The sequence below is a fragment of the Salvelinus namaycush genome, chromosome 8, assembly GCF_016432855.1.
Source record: "Salvelinus namaycush isolate Seneca chromosome 8, SaNama_1.0, whole genome shotgun sequence".
In the NCBI taxonomy this organism is placed as follows: domain Eukaryota; kingdom Metazoa; phylum Chordata; class Actinopteri; order Salmoniformes; family Salmonidae; genus Salvelinus; species Salvelinus namaycush.
Window position 1 is genome coordinate 22,773,608 of NC_052314.1, and position 27,752 is coordinate 22,801,359.

General features: G+C 43.2%; 1 protein-coding gene across 1 annotated transcript in view; it reads right to left on the reverse strand.

The window, feature by feature from the left end:
• The window catches only part of LOC120052069 (voltage-dependent R-type calcium channel subunit alpha-1E-like), a 106,738-nt gene that overhangs the window by 55,986 nt on the left and 23,000 nt on the right, over window positions 1–27,752 (reverse strand). Inside the window, exons 4-6 of the mRNA XM_038998930.1 lie at window positions 14,250–14,353; window positions 13,664–13,822; window positions 1,064–1,254 (exon numbers count right to left, since the gene is read on the reverse strand). Of these exons, the coding sequence (XP_038854858.1) occupies window positions 1,064–1,254; window positions 13,664–13,822; window positions 14,250–14,353 (454 nt within the window). The remainder of the gene's footprint in view (window positions 1–1,063; window positions 1,255–13,663; window positions 13,823–14,249; window positions 14,354–27,752) is intronic.

Genomic DNA, 27,752 nt, shown 5'->3' on the forward strand with positions numbered 1-27,752 from the left:
GGAAACGGTTGAGCGTGAAAAACCCAGCAGCGTTAAAGTTCTTGTCACAAACCAGTGCACCTTGCACCTACTACCATAACGCGTTCAAAGGCACTTATATCTTTTGTCTTGCCTATTCACCCTTTGAATGGCACACAAACACAATTCTGGTCTCAATTGTCTCAAGACTTACAAATAATTATTTAACCTGTCACCTCCGCTTCATGTATATTGATTGAAGAGGATTTAACAAATTACATCAATAAGGGATCATAGCTTTTAACTGGTTTCACCGGGTCAGTCTAGGTCATGGAAAGTTTTGTACACTCAGGGTACTGTATGTCCCAACACACTTAAAATGACTTTCTTAATGGTATCACCATTTCACTATTGTCCTGACGATAATTCACTGATTATTGTTCTGTCTGAATGCATCCAATCTGGCATAAAGAGTGCAACTGATAACTCGAAGAATAGTATCAGCTTAAAATGTCTGCCAGCAACATCCCAGCTCAGCCAAATCATGCCCATGTGTTTAGGATGTAATTGAGTGTGATTAAATAAGGAGGGTCAGTGGGAAGAGGGTAGTAGTGAGGCAGTGGAGGCAGTTGACTGGGAGATTAAGAGTATAATTGACCTGATCTCACTTTGCAGCCCATTCACTGCACTTAATTACCCTACTCTCTTGGCACAGACACACTCCTACTCTATATGCTGTGTGTGTGTGTGTGTGTGTGTGTGTATCGTTGTGTCATGCTTGATTCATTTGATTCCTCAAGTACAGTGTGTAATCAATTGGGTTTATAAACACAGAACAGGGAAGCAGCTGTAAAAGAATGTTTGAGTGCGTCCCACAACAAATATCAGACAGTTTTAGTAATGACTGGTAAAAATAGGTGTCTAGGGTAAGGAGAGGTACAACAACGTCTGTGTCCCCAATGACGCAAAGGGTTTATTCAATTCAACCAAGCAAAGGCAAAATCAAACCAATGTATCAAAGGATGACATAACCAGGTAAAATAATAGGCCTATTTTCCCCAGTCAGAGGACAGGACATGGTTAGAGAGAAACAGATGTGACTCACGTTGTAGAGCACGGTGGTCCAGCCTTCCATGGTGATGCACTGGAAGACAGTGAGCACAGCAAACAGGATGTTGTCAAACTGGGTGATGCCGTCGTTGGGGCCGATCCAGGTGTCATGGCAGGTGTACTTGTCAGGGCACTTCCTTACCCCACACGGGAACTCTGACTCAGACTTGTCCACCGTCTCATTCTCTGACAGGGGGACAAGAGAGAATGAACTTCCTCAACTGGTTCATAATGACCATATTGAGTCAGAGTCCAATAAATGCTCCGCAGGCTGGAGATTTAACAAAAGGATGCAAACCCGAAATCAATCTAACTAATCGTGTTTTTCCAATGAGCGATGGGATGACTTTATAGAAATGTTTCACTTGTGAGAAATGACTCGCATCTACTGGAGATGCATGAATAAGTACCACAATATGATGATTATAGTGTAATGCATGACTCAATCAATGAAGTGAGCAGCAATAGCAACTCTCTGTGTAAAAGTCCTTTCCTGAAAGATGACGTTATTAATATGCTATTTGACTTGTGCAATGTGTGATTATAATAAATTGTCTCTCTAAAGCTAATAGTCAGGTAACTAAGGCCCCCTTGTACAGTGAGGTCCCCACATAACCTTTATGATGACATCATCTGAAACATTACACTACAGCTGCACTATTAGAGCTAGAAACACAAGCATTTCACTGCACCAGCGATGAAATCTGCAAATCTGTTTACGCAACCAATAAACTTTTGATTTGATTCCAGAACACTCTCCCCTGGCTAGAGTCATGTGACCTAGTCAGCCAATCACAGGCTGTACCTGGTGGGGATCTCAAACCCCCAACATAGTATGTGCTTTAGTTGGACACAGAGGTGCAGAGAGACAGATCACAAGAACTCACCACCTTAACTCCACTCATACTGGATATTTCCTGACCAATGACCCAAGCCCAGCTCAGTTAATCCCTAACATTGTGTCACTGAGTCATCATAATGCTTTAGCAAATGTGCATTATAATAGGGGCATTGGTAGACACAATGTAAGTAACCTAATTTATGTCGTTCTGAATGCTTCTGCTGATCCTACAGCAATCATGTGTCTACTGTATGCACCAGATTCATGCTGTTAGCACTGAGGCTGTGTGCCCTAGTAGGAAGTCCACTGTGGGCAGCTTTCCCTGCACTAACATAAATAACATGAGAATATCTACTTCTGCTAAGATTCCCAGTAAAGCAATGAAAACAAGCAGGCATCCCAGAAAAGTCCTCAAAATAGCCCAATTTAACATATGTAGCTTAAGAAACAAGGTTCATGAAACTAATAACTTGCTAGTAACAGATGACATTCATATTCTGACTATCTCTGAAACTCACTTAGACAATACATTTGATGATACAGCTGTAGCAATACAAGGTTATAACATTTACAGAAAAGACAGAAATGCCAGTAGTGGAGGTGTTGCTGTTCATATTCAGAACCACATTCCTGTAAAGCTTAGAGACGATCTCATGTTAAATACTGTTGAAGTAATATGGTACAGGTTTATCTGTCTCACCTAAAGCCCATTCTTGTGGGAAGCTGCTATAGACCACCAAGTGCTAACAGTCAGTATCTGGATAATATGTGTGAAATTCTTGATAATGTATGTGATATCAACAGAGAGGTATATTTTCTGGGTGATTTAAATATAGACTGGCTTTCATCAAGCTGCCCACTCAAGAAAAAGCTTCAAACTGTTACCAGTGCCTGCAACCTGGTTCAGGTTATCAGTCAACCAACCATGGTAGTTACAAACAGCACAGTCATGAAATCATCAACACATATTGATCACATCTTTACTAATGCTGCAGAAATGTGCTTGAAAGCAGTATACAGATCCATCGGATGTAGTGATCACAATATAGTAGCCATATCTAGGAACTAATATAGTGTATAAGAGATAATAGAATACGTTTTGTAGTGATTCCTATGTTGTTGATGTAAAGAATATTTGTTGGTCCGTGGTGTGTAATGAGGAGCAAACAGACGTTGCACTTGACACATTTATGAAATTGCTTATCCCAGTTACTAATAAGCATGCACCCATTAAGAAAATGACTGTAAAAACTGTTACATCCCTGTGGATTGATGAGGAATTGAAACATTGTATGATTGAGAGGGATGAGGCAAAAGGAATGGCAAATAAGTCTGGCTGCACAACCGATTGGAAAATGCACTACAAATGGAGAAATCATGTGACAAAACTGAATAAAAATAAGAAGAAATTACACTATGACACAAAGATAAATAACATCAAGGAAAATGACACATAGTAAAAAGCTTTTGAGCGCCTTCAATGACATTTTGGGAAAAAAGGCCAACTCAGCTCCCTCATTCATTGAATCAGATGGCTCATTCATTACAAAACCCACTGATAACTACTTAAAAGATTTTTTCATTGGCACGATTAGAAAACTTAGGCATGACATGCCAACAACAAATGCTGACACTACACATCCAAGTTTATCTGACCAAATTATGAAAGACAAGAATTGTAATTTTAAATTCCGTAAAGTAAGTGTGGAAGAGGTGAAGAAAGTATTGTCTGGATGGAAAATTACTGAGGATAATAGCGGACAATATTGCCACACCTATTTTTTTATTTATTACATTTTTTATTTAACCTTTATTTAACTTGGCAAGTCAGTTAAGAACCTATTCTTATTTACAATGAGGGCCTACCAAAAGGCAAAAGACCTCCTGCGGGGACGGGGGTTGGGATTAAAAATGTAAAATAAAATATAGGACAAAACACACATCACGACAAGAGAGACACCACAACACTACCTAAAAAGAGACCTAAGACAACAACATAGCATGGCAGCATCACATGACAACACAGCATGGTAGCAACACAACATGACAACAACATGGTAGCAAAACAAAACACTGTACAAACATTATTGGGCACAGACAACAGCACAAAGGGCAAGAAGGTAGAGACAACAATAAATCATGTAAAGCAGCCACAACTGTCAATAAGTGTCCATGATGTAGTCTTTGAATGAAGAGATGGAGATAAAACTGTCCAGTTTGAGTGTTTGTTGCAGCTCGTTCCAGTCGCTAGCTGCAGCGAACTGAAAAGAGGAGCGATCCAGGGATGTGGGTGTTTTGGGGACCATTAACAGAATGTGACTGTCAGAACGGGTGTTGTATGTGGAGGATGAGGGCAGCAGTAGATATCTCAGATAGGGGGGAGTGAGGCCTAAGAGGGTTTTATAAATAAGCATCAACCAGTGGGTCTTGCGACAGGTATACAGAGATGACCAGTTTACAGAGGAGTATAGAGTGCAGTGATGTGTCCTATAAGGAGCATTGGTGGCAAATCTGGTGGCCAAATGGTAAAGAACATCTAGCCGCTCGAGAGCACCCTTACCTGCCTAGCATGGGTAGGATGGTCATCTGAATCAGGGTTAGTTTGGCAGCTGGGGTGAAAGAGGAGTGATTACTATATATAGGAAACCAAGTCTAGATTTAACCTTAGCCTGTAGCTTTGATATGTGCTGAGCGAAGGATTTGCCATATCTTCAATTTAAGCCTACTAGAAAGTGTGTGCCCTCAGGCCTGGAGGGAAGCAAAAGTCATTCCACTACTGTCAGGATTCACCTAGGGGTCATGATTTGGGGCTGTACAAATGTTTGATGTATTAAAATAATTGATTATGCTTATGTTATATTAATAGCAGGGGAGGGGTTATAAGACCCCTTAGACCTCCTTACATTTATAGGGTCCTAGCCTACAGATTAACAATATATATATATTCATTATATAGTTTTAGAATTGTTCCACAGTTGTTTGCTCTTTCTCTCTCTTATAACGTGTGACTGAGACAGAACTCTGCAGGGGAGTGTGGGAGATAAGAGACTACTCAGACATTTAACAATAAATCAACTTTGGGGAGGGGACAATTATTGCCTAGCTTTTAGATAAACACTGAAACTTTATGTTTGTATAGCTATGGATGCAGGGTTTTGGTCTCAGGAGTAAAAAGGTAATGACGTAGTCAGTGACATCACTAAGCCGGGACTTTAATAAAACAACTTGAGACCTTGTGTTTGATGCAGAACTTACTCAGCAACATTCGTGCTATGTTCCTGTTTGTCAAATTCTGTCTGCAATTGCATTAATAAAGGTTTTTGAATGATTTAATTAAAGACATTGTCATAATGCTAATTTCACCAATGAGCCAATGGTGATTGACAAGCAGGAAAGGAACAAACCTAACACTACCCAAGAATAGTAAAGCCCCCTTTACTGGCTCAAATAGCCGACCAATCAGCCTGTTACCAACCCTTAGTAAAGTTTTGGGAAAAATTGTGTTTGACCTGATACAATGCTATTTTACAACAGACTTTCAGCACGCTTTGTCACGACTTCTGCCGAAGTCGTTGCCTCTCCTTGTTCGGGCGGTGTTCGGCGGTCGATGTCACCGGTCTTCTAGCCATCATCGATCCATTTTTCATTTTCCATTGGTTTTGTCTTGTCTTCCCACACACCTGTTTTCAATTCCATCCATTACCTCTTGTGTATTTAACCCTCTGTTTCCCCTCATGTCTTTGTCAGAGATTGTTTTATGTCAACTGTTGTTTATTGGTGTATAGGTGCGCGACGGGTCCTCGTACCCATGTTTATTTTATGTATGTACATTTTCGTGTTTGGAGCATGTTAAGTGGACATTTATTAAAAGTCTCCATTTACACTCAGTTTAACTCTCCTGCGCCTGACTTCCCTGCCACCTATACACACGGCTCTGACACGCTTATAGGGAAGGACATTCAACAAGCACAGCCCTTACACAAATTACTGATGATTGGCTGAGAGAAATTGATGATAAAAAGATTGTGGGGGCTGTTTTGTTAGACTTCAGTGCGGCATTTGGCATTATTGTATGTGTTATGGCTTTACAACCCCTGCTATATTGTGGATAAAGAGTTACCTGTCTAACAGAACACAGCGGGTGTTCTTTAATGGAAGCCTCTCCAACATAATCCAGGTAGAAACAGGAATTCCCCAGGGCAGTTGTCTAGGCCCCTTACTTTGTTCAATCTTTACTAATGACATGCCACTGGCTTTTAGTAAAGCCAGTGTTAATGTATGCGGATGACTTAACACTATAAACGTCAGCTACTACAGCAACTGAAATGACTGCAACACTTAAAAAAGAGCTGCAGTTAGTTTCAGAATGGGTGGCAAGGAATAAGTTAGTACTAAATATTTCTAAAACTAAAAGCATTGTATTTGGTACAATTCTTTCACTAAACCCTAAACCTGAACGAAATCTTGTAATACATCAGGTGGAAATTGAGCAAGTCGAGGTGACTAAACTGCTTGGAGTAACCCTGGATTGTGAACTGTCGTGGTCAAAACATATTTATACAACAGTAGTTAAGATGGGGAGAAGTCTGTTGCTCTACCTTCTTAACAGTTCTATCTAGAAGGCAGGTTCTACAGGCGTGTGGTCAGGTGCCACAAAGAGGGACTTAGGAAAATTGCAATTGGCTCAGAACAGGGCAGCACGGCTGGCCCTTGGATGTACACAGAGAGCAAACATTAATAATATGCATGTCAATCTTTCCTGGCTCAAAGCAGAGGAGACATTGAATATATCACTACTTGTATTTGTGAGAGGATTTGATATGTTGAAAGCACTGAGCTGTCTGTTTAAACAACTAGCACACAGCTCAGACACCCATGCATAACCCACAAGACATTCCACCGGAGGTCTCTTCACAGTCCCCAAGTCCAGACCAGACTATGGGAGACGCACAGTACTACACAGAGCCATGACTACATGGAACTCTATTCCACATCAGGTAACTGATGCAAGCGGTAGAATCAGATTTTAAAAACGGATAAAAATACACCTTATGGAACAGCGGCAACTGTGAAGCAACACAAACATAGGCACAGACACATGCATACACACACATGATAACATATACGGCTGCTAGATAACAAAGAATCCTGACTAGAACCCAAAAAATGTATCATATTACTCCAGTGCTAGCCTCCCTACACTGGCTTCCTGTTTAGGCAAGGGCTGATTTCAAGGTTTTACTGCTAACCTACAAAGCATTACATGGGCTTGCTCCTACCTATCTTTACGATTTGGTCCTGCCGTACATACCTACACGTACGCTACGGTCACAAGACGCAGGCCTCCTAATTGTCCCTAGAATTTCTAAGCAAACAGCTGGAGGCAGGGCTTTCTCCTATAGAGCTCAATTTTTATGGAATGGTCTGCCTACCCATGTGAGAGACGCAGACTCGGTCTCAACCTTTAAGTCTTTATTGAAGACTCATCTCTTTAGTAGGTCCTATGATTGAGTGTAGTCTGGCCCAGGAGTGTGAAGGTGAACGGAAAGACACTGGAGCAACGAACCGCTATTGCTGTCTCTGCCTGGCCGGTTCCCCTCTCTCCACTGGGATTCTCTGCCTCTAACCCTATTACAGGGGCTGAGTCACTGGCTTACTGGTGCTCTTCCATGCCGTCCCTAGGAGGGGTGCTTCACTTGAGTGGGTTGAGTCACTGACATGGTCTTCCTGTCTGGGTTGGCACCCCCCATTGAGTTGTGCCGTGGCGAAGATCTTTGTGGGCTATACTCGGTCTTGTCTCAGGATGGTAAGTTGGTGGTCGAAGGTATTCCTCTAGTGGTGTGGGGGCTGTGCTTTGGCAAAGTGGGTGGGGTTATATCCTGCCTGTTTGGCCCTGTCCGGGGGTATCATCGGATGGGGCCACAGTGTCTCCTGACCCCTCCTGTCTCAGCCTCCAGTATTTATGCTGCAGTCGTTTATGTGTCGGGGGGCAAGGGTCATTCTGTTATATCTGGATTATTTCTCCTGTCTTATCCGGTGTCCCGTGTGAATTTAAGTATGCTCTCTCTAATTCTCTCTTTCTCTCTTTCTTTCTCTCTCTCGGAGGACCTGAGCCCTAGGACCATGCCTCAGGACTACCTGGCATGATGACTCCCTGCTGTCCCCAGTCCACCTGGCCGTGCTGCTGCTCCAGTTTCAACTGTTCTGCCTGCGGCTATGGAACCCTGACCTGTTCACCGGACGTGCTACCTGTCCCAGACCTGCTGTTTTCAACTCTCTAGAGACAGCAGGAGTGGTAGAGATACTCTCAATGATCGGCTATGAAAAGCCAACTGACATTTACTCCAGAGGTGCTTACCTGTTGCACCCTCGACAACTACTGTGATTATTGTTATTTGACCATGCTGGTCATTTATGAACATTTGAACATCTTGGCCATGTTCTGTTATAATCTCCACCCGGCACAGCCAGAAGAGGACTGGTCACCCCTCATAGCCTGGTTCATCTCTTGGTTTCTTCCTAGGTTTTGGCCTTTCTAGAGAGTTTTTCCTAGCCACCGTGCTTCTACACCTGCATTGCTTGCTGTTTGGGGTTTTAGGCTGGGTTTCTGTACAGCACTTTGAGATATCAGCTGATGTAAGAAGGGCTATATAAATACATTTGATTTGATGATAACATACGCACTATACACACAAGCACACATGGATTTTGTGTTGTAGATATGTGGTAGTGGAGTATGGGCCTGAGGGCTCACACTTAGTGCGTTGTGAATTCTGTAATGAATGTATTATAATATTTTTAACATTGTATAACTGCCTTCATTTTGCCGGACCACAGGAAGAGAAGCTGCTGCCTTGGCAACAGTTAATGGGGATCCATAATAAATACAAAATACAAATCCTCCACCCTGGACTTCCTAACCGTGTGTTAGTGTGTGGATGACAACACAAGCACTTTCACCTATTCCATCAATCCACTTCATATTGCTGTGTGTGTGTGTGTGTCTTTTTGAGATACAGTTAGATACTGTATTAAATCTAATATCTTTGAAATGCAGTAAAGGAATACTAGAATGCATTATATAACTCTTTAATGTAGAAATCCACTGAAACAGTCTGTCAACATCAGAGGACATTTTGTGACCAAGTCAAGCCATGAGTGATATTGAACCCTCAACAAAAGACGAGTTCATGTATTCATCAGGTGAGGACAATCTGTTTGAAAATGCCATTTGAGAGGACAGCTAATTTCATTATCTTCTCTATCTGTGACAACTCAATGCCTATCATGTGAAAAACTGAAGGAACATATCCCACAGTAAGCTTGTTATAAGACCACACTACCTGAATAACAAATTATGTTCAGGCGTTAACCCTTTATGTAGATCTTTGTAAATAGAACTGTGTAACCCACTTCACTATAACATGATCCGTGCAGCGAGGCAATAACATCTATGACTTTATAATTAGTCTAGGTATTGAGCTGCTATATTGTGGGGTTTAATTACATAGGCAGTCATTGTGGCTGTGACTACACTTACAGGTGCAGCCAAGCATGGTATTGTGTGTTTCAGGTCTGTTGCGTAACACAGTTGGGTCGTTCCAAGAAAAGAGTCCCTTTTGCGTATTTTAAGTAGAAATTGTGCACCAATATTGAATTTTAAAAGTCTGTTATATTAATTGAACTGCCCTTTAATATAGATCACATGGAGAATTCAATAAATCAACATTTTTATATGAATAAAGGCTTGTTAAAGTGCAAAATTCAGCATTGTGACATGTCCCTCTGTCAACCCTGTGTCACTTCTAGGAAGATTTTAACCCACTTAAGTTCTACCATCATTGTAAAGCCCTAGCTATGTTGTTGCTTAGAGAAAGTCATTTCTGAAGATTATTATTTATTTCATATGATTAGTGATTCATTTACATATGTCCCTCATTTTAAAGTCAACCCTGTTTATGTGAACTTAATTATCTTTTTAGTATTGTGACTCTATTCCTTAAAAAGAAATAATCAAAAGAATCATTGAACATCTACTAGTCAAATCATAGAGTTAAAGCAGTGTAACACCCTGGCCTTAGTATTCTTTGTTTTCTTTATTATTTTAGTTAGGTCAGGGTGTGACATGGGGAATGTATGTGTTTTTGGATTGTCTAGGGGTTTGTATGTTAAATGGGTCAGTGTCTTGTCTAGGTGTTTGTATGTCTATGGCTGCCTAGATTGGTTCTCAATTAGAGGCAGCTGTGGTTCATTGTCTCTGATTGAGAGCCATATTTAAGGCAGCCATAGGCATTGGGTTTTGTGGGTAATTGTCTATGTAGAACGTTTGTAGCTTTTGTATTGCACTTAAGTTTGTAGCTTCACGGTCGTTTGTTGTTTTGTTTTGTTTTGTTATAAGTGTTCGTTTCGTGTTTCACTCGTCTCAAATAAAAGAGATGTATTTTTCACACGCTGCGCCTTGGTCCACTCATTATCCTCAAGACGATCGTGACAGAATTACCCACCACAACGAGACCAAGCAGCGTGTTAAGCAGCAGCAGGAGCAGCGCATAAAGGATTCTTGGACTTGGGAGGAGATACTGGAAGGTAAGGGACCTTGGGCTCAACCGGGCTTACCGTGGAGCGCGAAAGTACGGGCAGACACCGTGTTATGCGGTAGAGCGCACGGTGTCTCCTGTACGTGTGCATAGCCCGGTGCGGGTTATTCCACCTCCCCGCACTGGCAGGGCTAGATTGAGTATGGAGCCGGATGTCATGAAGCCGGCCCAACATGTCATGAAGCCGGCCCAACGCATCTGGCCTCCAGTGCGTCTCCTCGGGCCGGCATACATGGCACCAGCCTTACGCATGGTGTCCCCGGTTCGCCTACACAGCCCAGTGCGGGTTATTCCACCTCCCCGCACTGGTCGGGCTACGGGGAGCATACAACCAGGTAAGGTTGGGCAGGCTCAGTGCTCAAGGGAGCCAGTACGCCTGCACGGTCCGGTATTTCCGGCGCCACCTCCCCGCCCCAGCCCAGTACCACCAGTGCCTACACCACGCACCAGGCTTCCTGGGCGTCTCCAGAGCCCTGTTCCTCCTCCACGCACTAGCCCTGTGGTGCGTGTCTCCAGCCCATTACCACCAGTGCCTACACCACGCACCAAGCCTCCTGTGCGTCTCCAGAGTCTTGTGCGTCCTGTTGCTGCTCCCCGCACTAGCCCTGAGAGGCATGTCCCCAGCCCGGTACCTCCAGTTCCGGTACCACACACCAAGCCTCCTGTGCGTCTCCGGAGCCCTGTACGCACTGTTCCTTCTCCCCGCACTCGCCCTGAGGTGCGTGCCCTCAGCCCGGTACCACCAGTTCCGGTACCACGCACCAGGCCTATAGTGCGCCTCGAGAATTCAGTGTGCCCTGTTCCTGCTCCCCGCACTAGCCTTGAGGTGCGTGTCTCCAGTCCGGTACCACCAGTTCCGGCACCACGCACCAGGCCTACTGTGCGCCTCAGCAGGTCAGAGTCGGCCGTCTGCCCAACGCCGCCTGCACTGCTCGTCTGCCCAGCGCCGTCTGAGCTGCCTGCCTGCCCAGCGCCGTCTGAGCTGCCTGCCTGCCCAGCGCCGTCTGAGCCATCCGTCTGCCCAGCGCCTTCTGAGCCATCCGTCTGTCCCGAGCCATTAGAGCCGCCCGTCTGTCCCGAGCCGTCAGAGCCGTTCGTCAGTCAGGAGCCGCTAGAGCCGCCAGTCAGCCAGGATCCGCTAGAGCCGCCAGTCAGCCAGGATCCGCCAGAGCCGCCAACCAGCCAGGATCCTCCAGAGTCGCCAGTCAGCCAGGATCCGCCAGAGCCGCCAGTCAGCCAGGATCCGCCAGAGCCGCCAGCCAGCCAGGATCCGCCAGAGCCGCCAGCCAGCCAGGATCCGCCAGAGCCGCCAGCCAGCCATGAGCAGCCAGAGTCGCCAGCCAGCCATGAGCAGCCAGAGTCGCCAGCCAGCCATGAGCAGCCAGAGTCGCCAGCCAGCCATGAGCAGCCAGAGTCGCCAGCCAGCCATGAGCAGCCAGAGTCGCCAGCCAGCCATGAGCAGCCAGAGTCGCCAGCCAGCCATGAGCAGCCAGAGTCGCCAGCCAGCCATGAGCAGCCAGAGTCACCAGCCAGCCATGAGCAGCCAGAGTCGCCAGCCAGCCATGAGCAGCCAGAGTCGCCAGCCAGCCATGAGCAGCCAGAGTCGCCAGCCAGCCAGGATCTTCCAGAGCCGCCAGTCAGCCAGGATCTACCAGAGACACCAAAGCTGGTATTGACAATGGTGGAGTGGGGGTCACGTCCCGCACCCGAGCCGCCGCCATAGGAAGGCCCACCCCGGACCCTCCCCTTCTGTGTTAGGTTTTGCGGCCGGAGTCCGCACCTTTGGGGGGGGGGGGGGGGGGGTACTGTCATGCCCTGGCCTTAGTATTCTTTGTTTTCTTTATTATTTTAGTTAGGTCAGGGTGTGACATGGGGAATGTATGTGTTTTTGGATTGTCTAGGGGTTTGTATGTTAAATGGGTCAGTGTCTTGTCTAGGTGTTTGTATGTCTATGGCTGCCTAGATTGGTTCTCAATTAGAGGCAGCTGTGGTTCATTGTCTCTGATTGAGAGCCATATTTAAGGCAGCCATAGGCATTGGGTTTTGTGGATAATTGTCTATGTAGAACGTTTGTAGCTTTTGTATTGCACTTACGTTTGTAGCTTCACGGTCGTTTGTTGTTTTGTTTCGTTTTGTTATAAGTGTTCGTTTTGTGTTTCACTCGTCTCAAATAAAAGAGATGTATTTTTCACACGCTGCGCCTTGGTCCACTCATTATCCTCAAGACGATCGTGACAAGCAGGTGAACTGGTTCTACTTTTTTTGGCCATTTTCTGGTGTTTTGTGGTGGAAAACGGAGTGGGTCGAGCTTAACCTGTCAACCCTTTTACCCACAGATAGACAGGCTAGAAATGTTTTAAGAATTTCTAATTTTGTTGTGAAGCTTGCATTCAATTGCCACTCCCTGTTACAAGCTTCCATTCCCCCTGTCATAAGGGGATTTCTGGCTAATTTAAGAAGAATTCGTCAACCCTGTTACATTCAACACTGTTACTTTATTTGTCACTTAATAAGCCATTACTAAAGTCATTTTTTTTATTTACCCTCTTGAGATGGGGGGAAAAAAAGTTTTTTTATGAAGTTGAACATATGCTCTTCATGACAGAATGTTTATGACAGAAGTTACACTTCCCAAAACATTATCAGAGAGGAAACAACAGTGAACCATTACAGGACGTTTGTATGGCCTATCATTACAGCTGAGGGAAGCCTCGCAGAAAATAATAATCTGCTTATTGTATAGACGCAGTATAAGCCTGCTGAGAAATGATCAGCTTGAAGAATGTTTATGATGATGTACCCGAAATGTTAACAGAGTTAATGATCACCTCAGCATGATATTAATGTAGGCGTTTAAAAAGATTCAATGAAGCTAGGTGTTTAGTTATGCAAGCATAGGCTATAAGCAAAGTAAAGGTATAAAAAAACGGAACACAACAGATTCAGCCTCATATAAAGTGACACCAACTGCTACAGAAGCAACCCAAATTGATATGCAGAACATTGAGTTCCCTGGATTACTGTAGACGTAAGGGGATCTCGCTAAAGCTCACTCTGTCTGAGTGTGTCCCAAATGGTCCCTATATATTCCCTGGTCAAAATGTAGTGCACTACAAAGGGAATAGGGTGGCCATTTGGGACGCATATTCTGTCTTACCTAGGATATTGCGCATGGGCAGACAGGTGTTGTGGAGCTTCCCGCTGTAGAACTCCAGGCCGATGATGGCAAACATGAGAATGGCGAAGAAGAGCAACAGGCCAATCTGGAGCAGCGGCACCATGGCTTTCATGATGGATTTCAGGACTATCTGCAGGCCTGGTCACACACAGAGAGATAGAGAGACAACCGTCATGTGTCGTCAGTGCCAACAATGAGTCACAGCTCCAAACAATTATGGATGGGAAGTGTGGGAACCACTTAGAGCAGATAGTGTCAGCACTCTCACTTAGACAGCACTCTCACTTTGGATAATACAACACTTCCACGAAGACATTGTTGCCCGTCCTCATTTTGGGAGTGGTTTTCAGTTTGACTCAGTTGTGGTCTGCCAACAAAATAACTCATTAGGGATGAACTTCACCAACTCCAAAATGAGGTTGGACAGAGGTACTGCAGACGCCAGAAGAACAAGTAAAGATACCTATATACTGTACAGAATTCCAAATATATACTGTATATATAGACAGAGCAGATCCATGGACATCCATCCAGTATATGTGATATGGTGGTGTAGGCTACTCACTGGGGATTCCAGAGACCAGTTTGAGGGGTCTGAGCACACGGACGGCCCTCAGGGTCCGCAGGTCCACTGGGATGTTCATGTGAGCTCCCGCTGTGGCCAGAATCCTGCATACACACACACACACACACACACACACACACACACACACACACACACACACACACACACACACACACACACACACACACACACACACACACACACACACACACACACACACACACACACACACACACACACACACCACAGAGATAATTATTAAATCAGTTATACAGCGTTAATATCCCATTAATATTTCAAAGAGAATGTAATATGTGAAACATTATCTGAGTCTGAATCAGGTATTGTGTAACGTCCTGACCAGAGTTCTTATGTGTTTTGCTTGTTTAGTGTTGGTCAGGACGTGAGCTGGGTGGGAATTCTATGTTGTGTGTCTAGTTCGTCTGTTTCTGTGTTCAGCCTAATATGGTTCTCAATCAGAGACAGCTGTCAATCGTTGTCCCTGATTGAGAATCATATATAGGTGGCTTGTTTTGTGTTGGGGATTGTGGGTGGTTGTTTCCTGTGTCAGTGTTTGTGCCACACAGGACTGTGACGGTTAGTTCGTTTGTTATTTTGTATCGTGTCTATGTCTAACGTTAGTAGCTTGTGTATTGCACTTTCGTTTGTAGCTTCACGGTCGTTTGTTGTTTTGTATTAGTTTGTCAGTATCTTGTCTTTGTGTTTATTAAATTCATGGAAAATTACCACGCTGCACATTGGTCCTCCGATCCTTCTCTCCTCTCCTCGTCCGAGGAGGAGGAAGAGCTAGACTGCCGTTACATATTGCATGATACATTTCTTTGTGTAGATCCAGGACCCGTCATGACTGAACCTATCCCATAGTGGGGAGGTGGGGGGGTAATAAATTGGCACTGGTGCGTCTAGATAAAGTACTTGTAGTATTCATCAAATCAGTTTCCCAGATAAACATGACACTTCATCATTACACAGTCTGATTGTCTCTAATTAAACTCAGGCAATGCTGGGCCAATTGCGCGCCGCCCTATGGGACTCCCAATCACAGCCAGCCTGGATTCGAACCATGGACTACAGTGGACTCCGTCTATTTCATTGAGATGTAGTGTCTTAGACTGCTGCGCCACTCAGGAGCTGAGGATATCAGGCTATTAGCTTCTATATCTTACAAATGTATGAATGAGGAATACTTGAATCTTAAAAACAATGAAATAGCATTGGTCAAGATTCAAGAAACATGATTGACAGATCAATATTTCAGTGAAATGGTCCATTGGTGTAATTCTGCTCCTACTCTGTTTAAAGCTAACACTCGGCAGCTATCCAAGCACTTCATCTCTGGGTCTTATCATCAGTTATATTTTCTCATCAGACTGGAGTACAATGAGACCAGCCATTACAGATGTGACCCACTCAAAAGGTTCAGGAGCAGCAGGGAGGGGAAGGGGCTTCTAGGGTTCAAGCAACCTGGTTTCACTTGTACACCAGGCAGTGAATGCAGGAGAAAACAAGTCCTATTTTTGTCTGCACTGCGTAGGAGGAAGGCACTGACAAATTCTATTTAGGAAATGAAGACTGCAGCTAGTACGAGGAAGAGAGAGGGACAAGGTTCCTGTCTGTGTAAGTGGGCGTTCCCTCTCTCACATGAGCATACTTTCCCGCTCACATGGGAAAGCATCCCCCCCGCATGCTCAGAAAAGAATTGCCTGTTAGATGTCTTTCTCTACCCCCTGGATAAATGGTGCAGTCCACAGGCTCTAAGTAAATATCAGCTAGTACCTGGAACAGATGTGAAGCAGCTCATTATAAAATGCAAATGTTATCCTTTCTTTGATGTGCCTCCTAATAGGAGGCAACTTATTGGAGATGCAGTGCAGCAGGTACAATAGACATAAAGGAGGCTGGTGCGTCCTGGCCCCTCCTCTCCTCCTTCATCGCTCCTTTTCTCCTCTACGTTATAGTGGCACTATGCTGTGCACACTTGGGGGGGACCAGAGCTTCCGCCCCCTATTTTCACCTCACCCCCTTTCTCTCTTACACACGTCCAGTGAGATTCACTCCACACCATAATAGGAGATATAGACAACCCATGGTCACCCCTCTCACTGCTTTTGACCTCATTCATTTCTGCTCTTCCCCTCTCTTTGCCCAGATCTGACAGCACGTCAGTGTTGCAGATGATGCAGCTGCAGTTGATATGACTTCATAAAACATAGACGTGATAACTTTTTTCAACCATTGTTAGGCCTATATCTCAATTTTGTAATTTCCTGTTAACTGTGTTACACAGACATAATACAGATTATGTTGAATATGGCACAGATCTAATTATAGTCTGAAAAGAAGAGCTACAGCCATATTTTGGTGAGGATTAGCCACATCTAGGATGTCAGGACACCGGGGCGTCAGCCATTTTAATTAAGACTGGAAAGAGCTATTAAAATAGCACGTCCATACAGAGATGATATTATTTCATCTGGGATGAGCTGAGAACAGACAGAGCCTCCCCTTCTCCAAATCATTACCAAATCTGGACTGCTCTTTAGTTGTTATGGAGACGAGGGGGGGATCTAGGAGCTAAAAATGTCATCCCCATTTAGTCTGCTGATGGACTTCCTGCTCAGGCAGACACCCTTGTGATTTGTGAGAAGCCAGCCAGGTGAGCTGTATTCTAGTCTGGTCTATATTAGTGGGCAGAGAGAGTGGCCACTGGGCAGGTGCACGTGTAGGCTAGGTACACGAGCTTGATGAGACATAGTTACAGCCTTCCAGTCCCATTCAACAGAAGGCATTATAAAATAAAGAGCAAATCTATGTGGGTGGTGCACATTTCTACAATTGAGTATTCCATTCAGCAAATACAGTTTACACAACAAAATTCAGAGGCAACAGCGTTAGTTTTTTAAAACGTTGTCAGCCTGGGAGCATAATGCGGCATGTTAAAACCCTGTGAGGAGTAAGGACACTGTGGGAGGCTTCAGAAGGAATGGAGGCTCTTTCTTTGTGCTAGAAAGCAGAGCAGTGTGGGAGTACCTCAGCAACACAAAGCCTAGGTAAGGACAAATCCACTGTCAGTTTCACTGCATGCCAGGGAACAATCTACTGTCACTGACTTTACTACATCATGCCAGAAAACAAAAGCTGTTCACTTTGGCCCTCAGCTGCAGAATTCACACTCATTACTGATCCTATACTTCTCCATGTCTGATAATTATCTGCTGGTGTCAACAATGTGACACAACTGTAAATCCATAGACAAGTAACCACCATAACACTTCACATGACAGTGACATAAAGTACAGATGTAGGATCTTAAAGGGATACTTTGGGATTTTGGCAATGAGGCCCTTTATCTACTTTCCCAGAGTCAGATGAACTTGTGGATACCATTTGTATTTTTCTGTGTGCAGTTTGAAGGAAGTTGCTAACTAGCGCTAGCACAATTGCTAACTCGCGTTAGTGCAATGACTGGAAGTCTATGGGTATCTGCAGATACCTATAGACTTTCAGTCATTGCACTAACGCGAGTTAGCATTAGCTTGCGAAACTACCTCTAACTTCCTTCATACTGGACACAGAGACATAAAGATGGTATCCACAAATTAATCTGACTCTGGAGAAGTATTGTAGATGATGGACCTCATTGCCAAAATCCTGACGTATCCATTTAATTTGAGCCAGTTTGCTACAGCAGGAAAATAATCCTGCAGCAACATGAAATATGAATTATTATGCAGATTATAATTAATAGACATTTTTAATGGGGTTCATACATTTTTTGTAAGGGAAAATCAAGTCTATTTCAAAGTGAAAATTACAAACTTCGGAAGCCTTTTAAACCTGAAATACACTACAAGTTATACAATTCCTGCATTTCAGAAAAGTTATCCTGCAACAGGGTCCTCAAATGAAGATCCTTCATCTGTAATACATAAGTCATAATGCTATCAATATCATGACATGATTGACACCTGTCACTAGCATTATGTCAAATGATAGACAGCTGTCATTTCTCGAGGCCAAATCTAGGTTAGGAAGTTATCTAACTGACAACTTTCATCTTGAGGACATGGAGAGTTCAGCTGTATCATTGACGTCTTTGCTTTTGATAAATTGCTGTAACTAAGGTCTACCTTTATGCCGTCACTGTTTCTACAAGACACCCGTTTTGTGTTTGCCCATGATGGTGCGCTGTGTGGAGCATGCTGCTGGGCCCCTTTATAGCCTGAGACAGAGACAACAAACCCTGTCTGTCTCAGTCAGTCAGTCAACCTGACCCTGGGCTGTTCTCATGATAACACCCTGCCCACACTAGTCACAAAAACAGCTCTACATAATTCCTCAATACTGTAGGACAATATCCAAAATACAATAGTCTATTTCTGCCTCACATGGCAAGACTTTGTGTGATCGTGGTGACCAGATTTGGTGGTGGGGAATCCAAGACTCTCGAAGACATAGCCAATCACTAACAACACATATGGAACAGTAACAAATATAGCTTAACATTACTGTACTGTGTACAGTGTATATGTTGGCCACATTCAATAATGTGTGTTAATTACTGCTCTTCAGCCTATGTGTACTCTACTGTATAGTCTCTCATCAACACTGCTCCTTTACGCTGTGTCTTATCAATCATTCACCAGATCTATTATTCATCTTGGCTAAAGAGCAAACACTTAGCTAATTCTCACACATCCAATTCGGACAGCTGGTGACAGACACCTAAGGACAGTTAGACAACAGAGATGCAAAAGTGTTAAGGATTGCACCTCGATTTGATATTAGTAAACTGGAGCTTGCTGATTATTTCCAAACACTGTGCTAAGCCTTGGGCATTGATTCACTGGGGATTTCATAGGAGCTCATTGCCAATATTTGTACCTTATAAAGGAGAAGTCCATCTAGACATCTTGTAATCCACTTGCGTTCATATTCATCACTTTGTTTTGTGGAAAAGATTAGTCTATTCTCAGAATGTAGGTTAACTCTTATAACACAAAATAACATACCATTCAATGTGTTATGTGAATTATATCACTCTGTGTATTTATAGTCAGAAAACATTGACACGTGACAGTTTCTAAGCACCTTAAACAGCTCTGAATCTATCTGGACGAGCATTTTCTCTCTGGCAGCCATCTGCTGTGAAAAACAGTTTATGTTACACCAGGATGCCAGGATGAAATCATGTTTTCTTAGAAACAAATTGTATTCTCAGGCATCTTACGCCAGAGGTTACCGTATCACTTAGTAGCCTACAACGCTACATTGCTACATTGCACTCCATACTTACCCAGCAGGGTGGGGTAATGCACACTCTTCCTCCACTGTGTAACCACCACATGCAAACTTCAAAGGGCCTTTCATTTCATCATCTCTGATGGTAAAGACTTCTTCACATCTCTCTGTATCATAAGGAACCTACGGCCCTGGCCTCACCCCTGGATCCTTTGCTTGAGGCTCCCCCTGGACCAGAGCTAATGCATAATACAACTGCAGGGATAACACCATGTCACTTTTTTTTATTTAACCTTTATTAAACTAGGCAAGTCAGTTAAGAACAAATTCTTATTTACAATGACAGCCTACTGGGGAACAGTGGGTTAACTGCCTTGTTCAGGGGCAGAACGACTGATTTTTACCTTATCAGCTCAGGGATTCGATCCAGGAACCTTTCAGTTACTGGCCCAATGCTCTAACCACTAGGGTATCTGCTGCCGCAAAATGAAAACATTTTATTGCATGGGGTCTCAGGCTCTGACTGACCCAGCATGTGGGAACTTGATCTACGCCCAGGGATGCCAGGCCTTTCTGACAGTCCAGGAGTGGGCAGCTATCAAAGGACATGATGATGTGTGTGTAGCAGCAGTGAGCCTGTACCACCTCCATGTGCCTAGGCCCATTTGATCTCAGTGTCCCCCAAACACAGCCCATCTATCTAGAGTACTCCCCTTTACACCCTGGATATCAATTTGTTCAATTTAGTTGCTTGTCACAGATACTACAGTCAATAATTAAAAATGTTAAGCTCCGTATAAACTTCAAAGGAGTTAGAGAAGGCATCCTGCAGAAGTGAAAAGGCAATTTCACCACAATGGGCCATTTGATGCTCCCTGCGGGTACATTTCAGTAAATACCTTTTGTCCCAGTAAAACACTGTGGCTCCAAAACAATGACAACAGCACACATTCATACAAGAAATGGGAGAACAGGGAGTTACCTTAAAATTGCTTTTCCACAAACAAACACCACAGGGAATCAAATGACAGAGAGATAATTTGTGATGCTATAGATGTTAATTATCCTTGGCAGATACCATCTGTCTTTGTTTGTCTGATTAAGAGGTAAATTGAAGACAAACCGTAGTAAAGATTTACAGTACAGCCATCTGGTTTCCCTTTCACCTGGATACAAATGAAATAACCCAAATAGAAAATACAGTCATCTCCTAAATTATTGGCACCCTTGATAAAGATGAGCAAAACAGACTGTAGAAAATAAAAAATACAAATACTGCGCAATATTGTATGCTCCAAAAAAAAAGGAAATTATATTATTTTATACTAATGCAATTGCTCAGAGAAAAAATATTTGGTTTAACCCATAAGAGTCTAAGCCCTGTCTAAGCCGGGAGAGGAAGGGGGTTCTACTAATAACAGATACACTACATGAAACAACAGATAGCCCCCCCAATAAAATCTAAAGGAAGTTTGCATGCCAGCCTGCCGAAACTGCCCCTTTTGAGCAAACTGTATAAATTATGGGTTAAGAAAAAGCACATCAGACCAGAAAGACGTGAAGCTGCAGTTGCACGTTTAAAGTGGTTTGAACTTTGAATCTCAAAACGAGGTAGAGATGTTAAACTCACCAACCGGACAATCACTGGTACGCTGATTAGCTGTCTGTAACGTCCTGACCAGAGTTCTTATGTGTTTTGCTTGTTTAGTGTTGGTCAGGACGTGAGCTGGGTGGGAATTCTATGTTGTGTGTCTAGTTTGTCTGTTTCTGTGTTCAGCCTAATATGGTTCTCAATCAGAGACAGCTGTCAATCGTTGTCCCTGATTGAGAATCATATATAGGTGGCTTGTTTTGTGTTGGGGATTGTGGGTGGTTGTTTCCTGTGTCAGTGTTTGTGCCACACAGGACTGTGACGGTTAGTTTGTTTGTTATTTTGTATCGTGTCTATGTCTAACGTTAGTAGCTTGTGTATTGCACTTTCGTTTGTAGCTTCACGGTCGTTTGTTGTTTTGTATTAGTTTGTCAGTATCTTGTCTTTGTGTTTATTAAATTCATGGAAAATTACCACGCTGCACATTGGTCCTCCGATCCTTCTCTCCTCTCCTCGTCCGAGGAGGAGGAAGAGCTAGACTGCCGTTACACTGTCCAAAGTAAAGTATCTTCGAAAGCAAATTTAAGCAGGACCATTCTGTTACTCTGCTCAAACCATCGTATTACGCTACTCTCATCACCCCACTGGGAAACCATCTATACGCTGGCTAGCCTATCTTCAAAGAAGCATCTTCAAGAGTAAATGGAAGGAAAGTCAACTTTGTAGTTCATGACTATACGACAAGTCACCTGATACTCCTAATCTTACCTCATTTGCACACACTGTATATAGATTTTTTCTATTGTGTTATTGACTGTACGTTTGTTTATTCCATGTGTAACTCTGTGTTGTTGTTTGTGTCGCACTGCTTTGCTTTATCTTGGCCAGGTCGCAGTTGTAAATGAGAACTTGTTCTCAACTGGCCTACCTGGTTAAATAAAGGTGAAATAAAAAAAATTATAATAAATAAAAATACCGGACAACTATAGAGAAGGATAAGAGAAAAAGACTCATCATAACCATTTCGGACAATCAGAGCCTTACAAGCGTGCTGCGAAAAGGCCCCCTTTCCAAACTCCCTTTCCAAGGCTGCCCTGTTCCCTGAGAGATATCGGCTAACCAAGGCATTTCACGTAAATACAATCATGATTTCTTACTCAAAGCGGGTGGCAATTCGTGTGCAAAGTGTATGGTTACTGTAAGTGAGAGTAGTTTCTGAATGTACCAATGTTAACTGTCTCTGTCCCTCTCTCTCTCCCTCTCCATCTCTTCTTTAACAAGCAGCCATGTTGTTATCATTCCGCTAGGGACCTGTTTTAGCTTATTAAGTCTCCAGTCAATAAGCGATGCAAAGTGTGTATGTTTATCCTGTGTTCCCATTTAATTTGCTAATAAATAAATAATTAAACCAATTTGTGTAGTACTGAATCATAAGTAAGGCTTGGATTTTTGCAGATGCAAGGAGGTTCCGACTGTTCAGAATGATGATATGATACAAGTTTATAATTAACAAGTTGACTGTTTACGGATGTGATTGGTAAAGTCCTTTTAGAGTTTAATTCAGGAGATGGTAACTCTTTAAACAACCACTCTCGTAGCGCCCCAGATCCTAATGAGTTAATTGTTACATTATTAATTTAAATCGGGTAACAATTAAACATAGTTAGGTAATTAGATAAATAACAGTCTTCAGATTAATGTTAAAGTCATGTCACGACAGGAGTCAAATTAGTGTGTAGCCCAAACTGTTCGACGCTACAGACAGAAGTTGGCAGATCGGCTGTTCCCGACTACAGTCGAGTCCCAAGACGCTTCGGACACTACAGACGATTTTGTGAGAAGACAGATTTTCGGGATGTCTCATGGTATGATAAACACCGCTCTAGCTCTGACACCTTTCACTGCAGATGCGGAAGTGCAACATCGGCGGATGGGGTGGATTGAGACGCATCCAATGCAAAAAAACATATCTCCAGTTTAAACTGACAGATTTTTTTTCCCCGATTCAGGAAACTAGGCGTATGTCGCAAGTCACGACTTCACAGGAGAGCAGTTTGAATGTAAACATTTTTTTTGCATAAAAATCTGAGTTACAACATGGCTGGATATTTTTAGTAGTATACACTCAGTATACCAAACATTAAGAACACCTTCCTAATATTGAGTTGCACTCCCCCCTTTTGCCCTCAGAACAGCCTCAATTCATCAGGGCATGACCTCTACAAGGTGTCAAAAGTGTTCCACAGGGATGCTGGCCCATGTTGAATCCAATGCTTTCCACAGTTGTGTCAAGTTGGCTGGATGTCCTTTGGGTGGTGGACCATTCTTGAAAAACACGGGAAACTGTTGAGCGTGAAAAACCCAGCAGCGTTGTAGTTCTTGACACAAACCGGTGCGCCTGGCACTGACTACCATACCCCGTTGAAAGAAACGTAAATATTTTGTCTTGCCCATTCACTCTCTGAATGGCACATGTCATGACGTTGCCCTCTTTGGGTACAGCGAGCACCATCCCCCTCTCTCTCTCTCTCTCCTACACCCAGGCTGCTGTTAGGCAGGTCATAAATTCCTGGAGGAGATTCTTACTCATGGCCAGACAGTATAGAGAGAGAGTGAGTTTTCATAGAGAGAACAAAGGAATTTCTTCCACCTCACAGAACTTGAGAACTGAACAATATTCATGTTCTGGAGAATGTATAAATGGTCAGTGAAGTAGCCAGCTACGAACTGGTCCGTTTGGTACAATTTTGTGAAACTCATGAGAGACAATACAGCCACATTACCATAACCCTGTTTATACAAGAGTCTCAGTTATGAGGTCTGCATCTAATTATTATATAACATGAATGAGTAAAGATGAAACTATTTGTGAAATGATGTGATGCTATGTAATGATGTTAATGTGAGAGAATTGATTTCTGTTTAAAGTTTCACTAAGTCATTGGCCCACCCCCAGGAGCACAGACATGACCTGGCATCATGGGACAGCCCTTTTCTATGTTCTGAATAAAAACCCCACCTGGGTTTTCCCACTGCAGACCAAGCTTACCTCAATTACCGAGAGGACTAAGGTTTGAGTATAGACCATGCTTCTCTCAATTTTGAGAGGGCTAAGGTTTGAGTAGAGACCAGCTTATCTCGATAACCACAAGAGGGCTAAGGTTTCAGACGATTGCGTGGTTAAACTCTGAGACTATCGAACAGACAGAATAAGAACAAATCTTTGATACTAATTACTAGTCTGCAGCTAGGAATTCGGGATCATTGAACGCGAAGACCGACAACCGCCGAAACATCTATCCTATAACCGCATTGCTGAATGTTACTCTGAATTATCCATTCTAACCACGGCAGAGAGAGAGAGGGCGGACAAACTCTCCAACAGAAACAAACTTTCCAACAGAGATCACGGCGACACACTGAGAGTAAATATATATATTGATTGCAATTATTCCCCAATGAGTGAGCGTTCATGTGCAAAGGATTAGCATTTCAGTTGTTATAATTATCACTTTGTAGTGTCTTTTATCTCAGTCGACCCCCACTTCCCTTTTGTCCACCAAGCCGCGATACTGGTTTATCCCACTAGGGAAACTCCGCTATCATTTCCTTGGAACTATATCTACTGTTTGTTTGTGTGCATTTCTGTGATTATTTACTTAGTAAATAAATGATTTAAGACAATTGATGTATGGATGACTCATAGTGAAGACTGAGTTCGTGCAGATAACCAACAATTTACGACGTTTGGAATGAGACTAACGTGAGGTAAACAATAATTCATTAATTGGAAGACTAATTGATCAGATATTAAAATATCTGAAAGTTATATTAGGAAAATTAACTTTGTAATCTGAATATTTTCCTTGGTGCCCCGAATTCCTAGTTAATTACAGTTACATGATTAAGTTAGTTTAATCACGTAATAATAATTACAGAGAATTTTTGATAACAATAAGTCTTCAGTTTAATGATGCCAAAGACACGACACACACTTACACAATCCATGTCGCAATTGTTTCAAGGGTTAAAAATCCTTCTTTAACCTGTCTCCTCCCCCTTCATCTACACTGATTAAAGTGGATTTATCAAGTGACACCAATAAGGGATCATAGCTTTCACATGGATTCACCTGGTCAATCTACACTGCATTGCCAAAAGTATGTGGACACTCAAAATTATGGGTATTAATATGGAGTTGGTCCCCAACTCTGCTGCTATAACAGCCTCCACTCTTCTGGAAAGGCTTTCCACTAGATGTTAGAACATTGCTGTGCGGACTTGCTTCCATTCAGCCACATGAGCATTAGTGAGGTCGGGAGATTCGGCCTGGCATGCAGTCTGCATTCCAATTCATCCCAAAGGTATTCAATGGGGTTAATGTCAGGGCTCTGTGCAGGCCAGTCAAGTTCTTCCACACCGATCTCGACAACCCATTTCTGTATGGACCTCGCTTTGTGCACTGGGGCATTGTCATGCTGAAACAAGAAAGGGCATTCCCCAAACTGTTGCCACAAAGTTGGAAGTACAGAATCGTCTAGAACACAGGTGTCAAACTCATTCCACGGGGGGCCGAGTGTCTGCGGGTTTTCGCTCCTCCCTTGTACTTGATTGATGAATTAACATCACTAATTAGTTAGGAACTCCCCACACCTGGTTGTCTAGGGCTTTATTGAAAGGAAAAACCAAAAACCTGCAGACACTAGGCCCTCCGTGGAATGAGTTTGACACCCCTGGTCTAGAATGTCATTGTATGCTGTAGTGTTAAGATTTCCCTTCATTGGAACTAAGGGGCCTAGCCCGAACCATGAAAAACAGCCTCAACTTTGCAGTTGGCACAATGAATTCGGGAAGGTAGTGTTCTCCTGGCATCCGCCAAACCCAGAATCTTCCGTCGAACTGCCAGATGGTGAAGCGTGAATCATCATTCCAGAGAACGCATTTCCACTGCGCCAGAGTCCAATGGCGGCGAGCTTTACACCACTCGAGCCAACGCTCGGCATTGCGCATGGTGATCTTAGGCTTGTGTGCGGCTGCTCAGCCATGGAAATCTATCTCATGAAGCTCCCGACGAACAGTTCTTGTGCTGACATTGCTTCCAGAGGCAGTTTGGAACTCGGTAGTAAGTGTTGCAACCGAGGACAGACAATTTTTATGTGTTACGAGCTTCAGCACTCGGTGGTCCCGTTCTGTGAGCTTGTGTGGCCTACCACTTAGAGGCTGAGCATTTGTTGCTCTTAGACATTTCCACTTCACAATAACAGCACAGTTGACCGGGGCAGCTCTAGCAGGGCAGAAATTTGACAAGCTGACTTGTTGGAAAGGTGGCATCCTATGACGGTGCCATGTTGAAAGTCACTGAGCTCTTCAGTAAGGGCCATTCTACTGCCAATGTTTGTCTATAGAGATTAAATGGCTGTGTGCTCGATTTTATACACCTTTCAGCAACAGGTGTGGCTGAAATAGCTGAATCCACTAATTTGAAGGGGTGTCCACATACTTCTCATCAAGCAGTGTATGTCACAGAAAGAGCAGGTGTTCTTAATGTTTTGTACACTCAGTATATGTTGACCACTGAGACCAGATGGGTTACTTAAATTCAATATACTGGTCATATCTATTCTAGTTCAGGGCACTACAGCTTTTAGAGGAGACCACAGAGAGACTGAGCAAAGGCAAGAGAATGATAATTCAATACTGTATGTGGTTCATCTGCCTTCACCTTTATCTCTGAGGATATAAACTGATTTAGGTCCTTACCACTTTGAAACAATGCAAGGTGACAAAGAGCAGAGGACAGAAAAGGGGACCTTTTACTACATGGCTGGATATTTTTTAAGTAGTATACACTGAAAATACCAAACATTAGTAACACCTTCATACTAAACCCTGTTCAAAGGCACTTAAATAATTTGTTTTGCATACACAATCCATGTCGCAATTGTCTCAAGACTTACAAATCCTTCTTTAATCTGTCTCCTCCCCTTCATCTACGCTGATTGAAGTGGATTTAACAAGTGACATCATTAAGGGATCATAGCTTTCACCTGGATTCACCTGGTCAGTCTATGTCTATTGAAGATGGAGCCGAAGAACATGGCTGACGTTTTACATTCTCCCAACCAATTGTGCTATTTTGTTCGTTTTTTTGCATTTTGTGTATTTTGTACATAATGTAGCTGCTACTGTCTCTTATGACCGAAAATAACTTCTGGACATCAGAACAGCGATTACTCACCTGGACTGGAAGAATCGTTTCCTTTAAAGAGTCCTACGAGAAGGATATACAGTTGAAGTCGGAAGTTTACATACACTTAGGTTGGAGTCATTGAAACTCATTTTTCAACCACTTTTTCAACCACACAAATATCTTGTTAAGAAACTATAGTTTTGGTAAGTCGGTTAGGACATCTACTTTGTGCATGACACAAGTAGTTTTTCCAACAATTGTTTACAGACAGATTATTTCACTTATAATTCACTGTATCACAAATCCAGTGGGTCAGAAGTTTACATACACTAAGTTGACTGTGCCTTTAAACAGCTTGGAAAATTCCAGAAAATGATGTCATGGCTTGAGAAGCTTCTGATAGGCTAATTGACATCCTTTGAGTCAATTGGAGGTGTACCTGTGAATGTATTTCAAGGCC